At 37.4% G+C, this 9,362-nt stretch overlaps 1 protein-coding gene across 1 annotated transcript; it reads right to left on the reverse strand.

Moving 5' to 3' along the window:
• Positions 1-1,026: 1,026 nt before the first annotated feature.
• CBG24136 lies at positions 1,027-7,102 on the reverse strand (the record flags this gene model as incomplete). The annotated part of the gene is given in 8 exon segments (XM_045243053.1): positions 1,027-1,292; positions 1,636-1,750; positions 3,255-3,563; positions 3,582-4,292; positions 4,864-6,535; positions 6,658-6,713; positions 6,869-6,941; positions 7,035-7,102. 8 exon segments carry the CDS (start codon positions 7,100-7,102, stop codon positions 1,027-1,029), a joined length of 3,270 nt encoding a protein of 1,089 aa, XP_045091259.1.
• Between the last annotated feature and the right edge of the window lie 2,260 nt (positions 7,103-9,362).

Genomic DNA, 9,362 nt, shown 5'->3' on the forward strand with positions numbered 1-9,362 from the left:
CGGTAGCACTCGTTTGCCGGCTGTGTTTTCGAAAATTCTCCTTGAAATACGGTGGCCTAACTTGTGTGAAAATTCGGCCACAACTCCAATTTTTTTGCTCAAGAATAATATTCCGACTATGCTGTACTACATTGGCATGTGGTGAGAACCAGAGAATACAATTTAGACATGTTCCTTTAAGATACTGTAGATTTTCTATTAATCAGCAAGTTATCGTTCCGAAAATATTCCTAAAAAACAGAACAAAAACATCAAGGTTTTATAATTTATTTAGAAAAAATGAGGATTTACAGAACTTTCGAATAAAAAATCGGGTATTTCTAGAAATTATTAGGAACATCATTTAACAGAAAAATAAAAAAACCGGGGAATATTTTTTCAGGAACCGGAGAGCAAAAGGAAAAAACAGGAAAATCTGCCTGAAAATTTTGAATGTTTTTCTTTTCTGTAGAGCACATTTAAATACTTCAGCATTTCAAAATTTTCGAATTTCCAGGCGGGATAAGGCGATATGAAAATCGGGACACAATTAAAATGACACTGGGGGATTTCTAGAAGAATAATAATTTGGGGGGGGGGGGGGAATTTTGAAGGAAAAGAAAACATTTTGGGGGAAACATTTTCTAGAAAAAGAATTATTTTTGGGGGAAAATGTCTAGAAAACCAACGAGATAAATCTCTTAAAATATGGAAAATATTAAGGGGGGATGAGGAATCTGAAAAATATATTAAAATTGTGTTCACGGGAGTTTTGGGACATAGTTGGTCTCAAAAATCCGTATATCTTTTTTGGATGAATTTCTACAAAAAAGTTTTCAATTACAAAATTGAAGCTCTATTTTTGTTTAGCATACTCTGAAACTTTCAGAAACTTTCGAAAAATTTTATTATCTTTTTCAGACCCTTAAAATTGGCTTGAAATAAATAACTTTTGGAATGGAACGAATTGAGGTCGGAAAGTGCTAAGAATGTGGAAAGAAATGATTTTGATAGCAAATTAAGGGTGCTTATGTATTTTTGGTGTCTTCATCCGTTAATCTGGAATGAAGATGTTGTTTCTCCGGTGGGTGACTGTGTAGCTGGAGTTGCCAAATCTTCAGAAGGAACATCAGGAATTCCAAGGTTCCGGATCTCGATACTGCGGTCACATTCCTGAAGCAAGACCTTCTGATTCTTTGGATCCAATTGCTCATTCCGATCCATCATATGAGGTTTGTTGCTGTTTGGTGGACCATCGGACTCATCGATATCTTCCAGAACTTTCGAGTCAGTATCCGGCGAATGTATCTTATCTGAACACAAAAAAAATGATACACCTTGACGCTTCATTATCTCGGTTCCCATGAGCGCTATCAAAAATATGTGAAAAGCAAAAATGTTAGCGATACCAACATTTTATTAGTTAACAAATTTTTGATATCGCTCATAGGAAATGAACTAATCGAGCTCAAATAGCAAGAACGGCAAATCATCTCTCTTGTACTTCAAGCTCAATTATCTCAAATCCTTCAAAAGATATCAAAAATTGGTCAGATGATGAAATATTGTGGATGTTATGATAAATATTTCATCAGTTGGCAAGTTTTTTATATCTCTCAAACGGACCGAGATAATTGAGCTTGAAATATAACTAACCGACTGATTCTTCTTTCTTCCATTCCTTCAAAATGTCCCACAAACCAAGAGGATCCCCCATATGGCTTGGGATAGAGACTGATGATTTTAAGCTCGTGGAGAGTTGGATGGTTGCCTGAAAACAAAAATCATACAGTCGAGTTCTAGAGAATCTGAAACACCAGATAAAAAGAGCTCATCTTTTGAGAGGGAAATGCCGTAAACACTCTAATAAAACGACCTCCCAAACCATCAACTTTGAGCGCTTATATCTCATTTCCTGTGGAAGATTTCAAAGAGTAATCAACTAATAAAATGTTTATCATAATATCAGCAAAATTTTATCAGTTGACAACTTTTTGATATCTTTTATTGGAACTGAGATTAATTGGATCGAAGTTGGGTCCAAGAAAATATTAAAGACTCTCTTCCAGATTTTCTCATGGTGATAAGGAAAATGCATGTTAGATTTTTGTCCAATATTTGAATTTCGAAGCATCAAAGGTCCACTTTTCAGTTGTTCTTTTTTCCCAAATTTCTGGATTTTGACTTGCTGGTTTGGAAAGAAAAAGGGAAAGATCAGTGTTTTTTTAAGCAGTGAATTCCTGGGAACCGTAAAAGTTATTGGATGGAGATTTCAGCAAAATTTGAGAAATTAAAACGATTAGGAGAGATTTTGGAATGTCTGAAAAACCAGAAAATGAAAAAAGTGAACAGAAAAACGAGAGAGAGAGAGAGAGAGAACGTCTGGGAATTCTGGAAATATGAAAAAAAAATTACACGAAACTGCACGAAGGCAAAAAGCTCGATAATCGAAAAATCAACGAAACGAATTATGAAAGAATGTAGGAAACTAGAAAAAAGTTCAAAGAATATCAAAAATTGGGAACAGATTTTAGAAATAGGGAAAATTGGGAACTCGAAAAATTGAAATGATCCGAAAATTGGAACATCCGATGAAAAAGATGACAAGACGACTTCAAAGCCATGTAGATGGAAATCTGGAATAAGATTCTGAATTTCGAAAATTCGAACTTTAGAGTTATCGAAAATCCATAAATTCTAGAAAATTCAAAAATTTGAAAAGAAGAAAGTTCTAAAAAACCTAAAACTTGAAAATTGCGACTTATAGAAAATCAGAAATTCTTAAGTTCAGAATCCTAGAATCTCAGAATTTCAAAATCTCAAAATCTTACATTTAGAGTCTCAGAATCTCAGAATCTCAGAATCTCAGAATCTCAGAATCTCAGAATCTTAGAATCTCAGCATCTCAGAATCTCGGAATCTCAGAATCTCAGAATCTCAGAATCTTAGAATCTCAGAATCTCAGAATCTCGGAATCTCAGAATCTCAGAATCTCAGAATCTTGGAATCTCAGAATCTCAGGATCTCAGAATCTCAGAATCTTAGAATCTCAGGATCTCAGAATCTCAGACTCTCAGAATCTCAGAATCTCAGAATCTCAGAATCTCAGAATCTCAGAATCTCAGAATCTCAGAATCTCGGAATCTCAGAATCTCAGAATCTCGGAATCTCAGAATCTCAGAATCTCAGAATCTCAGAATCTCAGAATCTCAAAAAACTCACCACCACGGTCTCTCCTTCTCCATCTCCTCAATCTCCGTTTCAACCTCAAAAACCTCCAAATCCTTCTTCCATTCCTCCGGTTTTTTTCTCTCCATTTTCCTCTTCATTCTCTCCATCTCTTCCAAATTTCCAGCCGTTTTATTCTCCCAATATTTGTCCAAATATTTATGAAAATCCCGCTCCCAATATGAATATTTCGGGGGGTACGGTATCTTATTTTTAGGGAGACTTGCCAATTTGTACATATAATATTTATGAGAAGATTTTAAAGCCTTGATTTGTTTCCGGATTTTCTGACATCTCTTCTGTTTGTCCTCGTTCTCTTCATCGCTTCGAAATTCGGTTTTTCTTAGAATTTTCAGCTCATCCAATTTTTTCACCATTTTCTCTAGAATTTTTTGCCCTTCCGCCAGAAATTCCTGCCGCTCCTTTCTCCATTTTTCATTTTCCTCTTTGTCATAGCTGAGCAATTTTCGCATTTCCTTCTTGCTCTTTTTGCTCCGAATCCCCATTTCCACTTCCTCATCTCTGGTCTCCCGATAAGCTTGAGCAATCAACGTCCATCTAGACTGAACCACATCATCCGCAATGGGATTCTGAAGCCGTTTGAGTTGTTCTGAATTCTGACGGTGCTCCTCTGACGTCTTCTTTTTGTGCTCCATGTATTCTGATTGGAGACGCCTGCTTTCTTGGATTCTGGTCTCTGGAGGACGCTCTGGAGACGTCGGAGGGGCTTCTAGGTCATCGTCACTCGGTGGATTCTCGGTTTTGGAGTTGAAGACGTCGGTCCAGTCAAGCACGTCTTCTGGATCTACTTCAGGGATTTCGGGATCCGAAAATTTAGGAATCAGATGATGTGGAACTTCAGAATCCATCTTTGAGGCTTCTGGAACAGGTTTCTGATGACGTGAAACTTCTGAATCCTGATCGTCGACTTCCATAGCCTCCTCATCACTTTCTGATGAAGCTTCTTGATGACGTGGATCTCTAGAATCTTGTTTCCTATACTTCTGAATATATCCTCTGTATTTCCTCCTCTGGTGCTTTCTGGCCTCTTTTTGATACTTTTGAACTTTGAAGCCGTGGGGTGTCTGAAAAAAAAAATGGAATCACAGAATTTCAGAATCCTCAGAATCCTCAGAATCCTCAGAATCCTCAGAATCCTCAAAATGTCAGAATGTCAGAATGTCAGAATCTCAGAATCTCAGAATCTCAGAATTTCAGAATCTCAGAATCTCAGAATCTCAGAATCTCAGAATCTCAGAATCTCAGAATCACAGAATTTCAGAATCTCAGAATCTCAGAATCTCAGAATCTCAGAATCTCAGAATCTCAGAATCTCAGAATCTCAGAATCTCAGAATCTCAGAATCTCAGAATCCTCAGAATCTCAGAATCTCAGAATCCTCAGAATCTCAGAATCTCAGAATCTCAGAATCCTCAGAATCTTCAGAATCTCAGAATCTCAGAATCTCAGAATCTCAGAATCTCAGAATCCTAAGAATCTCAGAATCTCAGAATCTCAGAATCTCAGAATCTCAGAGTCTCAGAATCCTCAGAATCCTCAGAATCTCAGAATCTCAGGGAGGGTTTTAGAATTTTAGAATTTCAGATATTCTGAATTTCCGAATTCTAAAAATTTTCAGATTCTGAAAAGTCATACCTCTTCATATTCCAATGATTCTGGATTGGTTTTTCTTATTTTACTTTCTGTGTATATCGAAATTTTTTGATTCTTATTTTCGGATTCGTTATCACCGTCGTAATTGGTGGCTAAATGTCGATATTGATGACGATCCTTAAATTTTGGAGCCTGGTCTCCCCGTGGATTCTGAAAATTTCCGAATTTCTGAACTTCTAAAATCTTCCTTACCTCTTGTATATCCTTGTCAAAAGTTAGGATTCGCGGTCTATTCAAATTCTGATGCTCTGGGTTCTTCAAAATCGACTTCAGTGGAACCTTCGGAGCTTCTGGAGCTTCTGAAGCCTCCAGAAGCCGTCGTCGATCCTCCTCCAGAAGACGTTCCAGCCCTCCATCCTCCTTCAGAATTGTCTGCTCCTTCCGAACGTCATCAGCATTCTGACGACGTTGGGCTTCTGATTTTTCAAACATTTCATCGAATTCCGGGTCGGAATCTTGGGAAGGCATTTCTTCATCGTTGTCATCTCTAGAAGTGCCTTCAGAATCCTTCTGACAGCCTTCGGATTCTGAATTCGTAGACTTGGAGTCATACTCATCGTCGGCATCGGCTAAAATGGGAGGTGGAGGAGATTTCAGTCTTCTTCTGGGAGGTGTTGGATCTTCTTGAACCTCTCTAGAAGACGTTGAAGCTTTTGGAACCTTCTTAGAAGACGTTGAAGCTTCAGAATCTTCTACGACATCTTTCTGGACCGTCAAGTTCGTTGTATCGCCTTCTAGCACTCGAATAAGTTTCTCCGATCTTGGTTCTGGACGTATTTCTCCCATGATGACGTCATCAATTGTCTCCAGAATCCGTTTTTCCTTTTCAGAATCCATCGGCTCGTCTTCCGATCCATCAGACATCTCGTCGTGGAACATTAGCCGTTGGACCACCTTTTCAATAGTTTCCAGAATGTTTTCTTCGTTGTTGGCTTCAGGAGGTCTTAGACTCTCGACGACTTCGTCGATGAGGTTCCGAATTTTTTCAGAGGCTTCTGGATCCACTGGCGTCGGAGAAAATGAAGTTGAAGGCAGCGTAGTGACTTTTGGAGCCTTCAGAATCCTTTTCGTGGCTTCTGGACCTTCAGACGCCGTTGAAAATGTATAAGAATTGTGACTGATGGGTTTTGGAGGCTTTGAAGACGTCATCTTGACTTCTGGAAACTTTGAAGATGTCATCTTGACTTCTGGAGTCATTGAAGACGTCACATTAACTATTTGAGCCTTCTGGAGCCTTTCGGTAGCTTCTGGATCCTTTGACGTCGTTGAAAATGAATTTGAAGACGTCATCTTGATTTCCGGCTTCTTCAGAATCCTTTCAGATAACGTGAAAGGAGCCGGAAAGTCTTCTGAGCTCACAAATATCTTCCTGTAGGACTTTGAAGCTTCATAATCGTTCGAAATGACTCCTGGACGCTTCAGGACTTCTTTAGATGAAATCGAGCATTCAGAATCCTTCTCCACGTTTTTCGATGGCTTCCGAATCCTTTTAGATGACGTGGCTGATGACGTGGATGGTTCAGAATCTTCTATAAGTTTTCCAGTAAACATCCGATTCAGCAATTCAAATTCCCGAGTTTTACGATCTTCAGGATTGGGATTATCAAATATTGGCGGACGTCCGACTCCACGTTTGGCAGGTTTTTTGAATATTCTGAAAATTGAGAATTACAGTAATCCTTAAGAAATTCAGTAATTTGGAAATTCAGATATTCAGGAATTCAGAAATTCTGAAACTCTGAAAATCTGAATTCAAAAATTCAAAAATTAACTAACCTCACAGATGAAATTGGTTCATAAAAAACCATATCCGGAGCGACGAAGGCAGGCATCTGAAAATTAGGAATTTTTAGAATTTTCAGAATTTTTAGAATTTTTAGAATTTTTAGAATTTTCAGAGTTTTCGAGAATGCTAGACTCTTGAATTTTGAATTTTCAGGATCTCAGAAACCCAGAATCTCGAAATTTCAGAATTTGAAACACTCACCTCAAAATTCTGAACCTTCGGCTGCACTTTGGGGACGTCAGAATCTGTCATCTCGTTGTTTTTGATCATGTTTCTGAAAAAAAGCACTTCATTTTCCTTCTTTTTCTAATCTTGAGGATCTTGATAATCCTCTGATTCTAAAAATCCAAAAAAAAAAACGACTCACCCTATTTTATTTGTCTCTTCTGTCATCGTGACATCCATAGTTGACATTCCCTGGCCATCTGATGACATTATTTCTGGAATTTTAAGAAATTGAGGAAAAAATAGTTTTTACAAACTTTTTTAATTACAAAATCGACAAACGTTCCTACAATTCTGTCTAAAAATCACATTTCTAGCGCTTCTAGGAACCGAGATAGAGCCGCTTCAAGTTAAGGAGGCTAGAGACGCAGACGACAAGACACGCTGCGTCTCTAACCTCGGAAACTTCAAATGACCGTATCTCGAGTCCTAGATTAGCTAGGAAGTTGGTTTTTGAACAGAATTGTAGGGTTTAAAATGGATTTTCAGATTTTTTTATGGAAACATTGGTTGATCCATGTCCTCCCTCTTTTAAATGCCCAAAATCCTAGGAGTCGAAAAATCGAAATTTTGAAAATCTGGTGAAAAATGACCTATTTTGAAGTCCTACAAAAGTAGTTCAGATTTTTCCAATTTGTTTGAAATTTTTAGATTATACCAGGTAAAAATAGAGCTTCAATTTTGTAGTTGACAACTTTTTTGTACTTTTTTTGGTTTTCGAGATGTGAGTTTTCAAAAATACCGTATAATTAGATCATAACTTCTTTCAAAATCGAGATTTTCGAATAATTTAAATTGGAAAATGTTAATCTTAAAAAGCGCTACAAAATGATATAAAATTCAACTATCTACAAACTCCGATTTTTTGTAAATTTCGATCTTTTTGAATACAAGACAAAGGCAACTGAGAAATAATTCTGTTTGGGTTTGAAAATAGACGAAAATTCCTACAATTCTGTCTAAAAATCACATTTCTAGTGCTTCTAAGAACCGAGATAGAACCGCTCCAAGTTTAGGAGGCTAGAGACGCAGACGACGAGACACGCTGCGTCTCTAACCTCAGAAACTTCAAATGACCGTATCTCGAGTTCTAGATGAGCGAGAAAGTTAGTTTTTGAACAGAATTATAGGCTTTGAAATGGATTTTTAGATTGTTTGGGGAAAATAGTTGGAAAATGTACAGTACCGGTCAACAAAACGTATTTTTCAGTTGATCTCTGGCAATTTCAGAAGTCTGGAGCTCAGTTATCAAGTTTGTGATCTCTTTGAAATGTTTGGAGAGTGTAAAACAGACCTAGATTGAAAACTTTGATTAGCAGAACTTTTTGAAAATTCGTTTTTTTTCTGATTTTTTGAAGACACCCTTGAAATGGTCGAAAGATGCCTAAATAGTTTTGTAATCAGAATTGCTTTTCGAAATAGCAGAAACGGTTCAAAATTGGCTTGAAAACAAACTGAAGATGGACAAAAAATCTAAGAAAAATCAGAAATTTTAAACAACTAAATAAGGTTAAAAACAGCTGAAATAGCCAGACAACGGACAAAAAACGGATCAAAAACCAGAAGAGAACATTTTGAAACTGGCCTAGAATGAAAACATTGCATTCACAGAATTTTACGATAATTCCTAGTTTTTGAGTTTTTGGCCCAGTGTTTGTGCTGAAAATGTGAGGAACCGACAAAAATTTGAAAAACTAAGAATTTTCAAAGTTTTCAGTGAATGCAAAGTTTTTAATCTAGGCCTGTTTTACACTTTCCTAAATTTTCAAAGTGATCGCAGACTTGACTGCTGAACTCTAGACTTCTAAAAATGCCACAAAATCAACGGAAAAATACATTTTTATATCTTATTGACCGGTAGTGCATACATATGTACCTGGGATTATTTTGTTGTCCTTCCTCTTTCTCAGCATGTGTGTATGATGAGGGAGAGAGAGAGAGAGGCACAGGAAAGGGGGAGAAGGTACTGAAGGAGTGCAAAGGCTCTGCGATGGCTACGAGCGGTCAGAAGACGTCTTGCTAATGAGAGATGAAGAAAAGGGACATATGTCTGTGTTGCTTGATGACAGGTGTTAGAAGGAACGGGGGTTGAGTGAATGATGGGGGAAGAAGAAGAAGAAAAGGAGGAGGAGGAAGAAGAAAAGAACAAATCGCGTAAAAGAGAATTTGAGAGGTGTAATAGATGGAACATTTTTTTCGGGAAGGTGAGGATTAAAGGAGGACTCCGACCAAAAATTTTTATTGCATTAAAATGTGTTAAAAGTTATCTATTTTCCAAATATTATTGCGAAAAAATTCAAAAAAAATCCGAAATTCCCAAAAATCGGCGTTGTAAAGGAAGTAAATTCAAAAAAAGGTGCCGCCGGGGACGAGGATTTTCAGTGAGAACCTTAGGCCACGGCAGCGGGCGCCTTTCTTATGTGGCAAATTTTCCGGATTTTTTCAATGTCATGTCCGGCAGGTAAAAAAT

This window comes from Caenorhabditis briggsae (assembly GCF_000004555.2).
Source record: "Caenorhabditis briggsae complete genome, chrII, whole genome shotgun sequence".
NCBI lineage: Eukaryota > Metazoa > Nematoda > Chromadorea > Rhabditida > Rhabditidae > Caenorhabditis > Caenorhabditis briggsae.